Here is a 392-nt window from a genome sequence, read left to right on the forward strand (position 1 = left end):
GCGTCTTTGGTTGCCTCGTATGCGTCCCAAGTAACGCTCACTTGTTTCACTGTGGTTGGGCTCATTGGCTGCAAATGAAGAGGATGGTCCCAGTCAAACTTGTTCATGGATAAATCCCTCTGGATCTGCTCCTCAGTCACCTGCGGGTCGTAGATGCTTAACCTTGCTTTGTCTTCTAAAAGACCCTTGCACACATCAATGGCTGGAGTCTCCCTCGTGTCACCAGTATCTTTCTTGAACGCAAAACCAAGAACCGCAATCTTCTTGTTCGATACAGAGTTGAACATGGAGGAAACAACACGGTTCACGAACCTGCTCTTCTGGTAGTCATTGATCTTGATGACTTGCTTCCAGTACTCCGCCACTTCAGGGAGTCCATTGCACTCACAGAT

The 392-nt window shown here is 48.2% G+C and overlaps 1 protein-coding gene across 1 annotated transcript; it reads right to left on the reverse strand.

Moving 5' to 3' along the window:
* Positions 1–5: 5 nt before the first annotated feature.
* LOC109131971 (UDP-glucose 6-dehydrogenase 2-like) lies at positions 6–389 on the reverse strand (the record flags this gene model as incomplete). The annotated part of the gene is made up of 1 exon (XM_019243130.1): positions 6–389. A coding segment is annotated over one exon (384 nt), but the record flags the coding sequence as incomplete, so codon positions are not given.
* Between the last annotated feature and the right edge of the window lie 3 nt (positions 390–392).

The sequence above is a fragment of the Camelina sativa genome, unplaced genomic scaffold (assembly GCF_000633955.1).
Source record: "Camelina sativa cultivar DH55 unplaced genomic scaffold, Cs unpScaffold10193, whole genome shotgun sequence".
In the NCBI taxonomy this organism is placed as follows: Eukaryota; Viridiplantae; Streptophyta; class Magnoliopsida; order Brassicales; family Brassicaceae; genus Camelina; species Camelina sativa.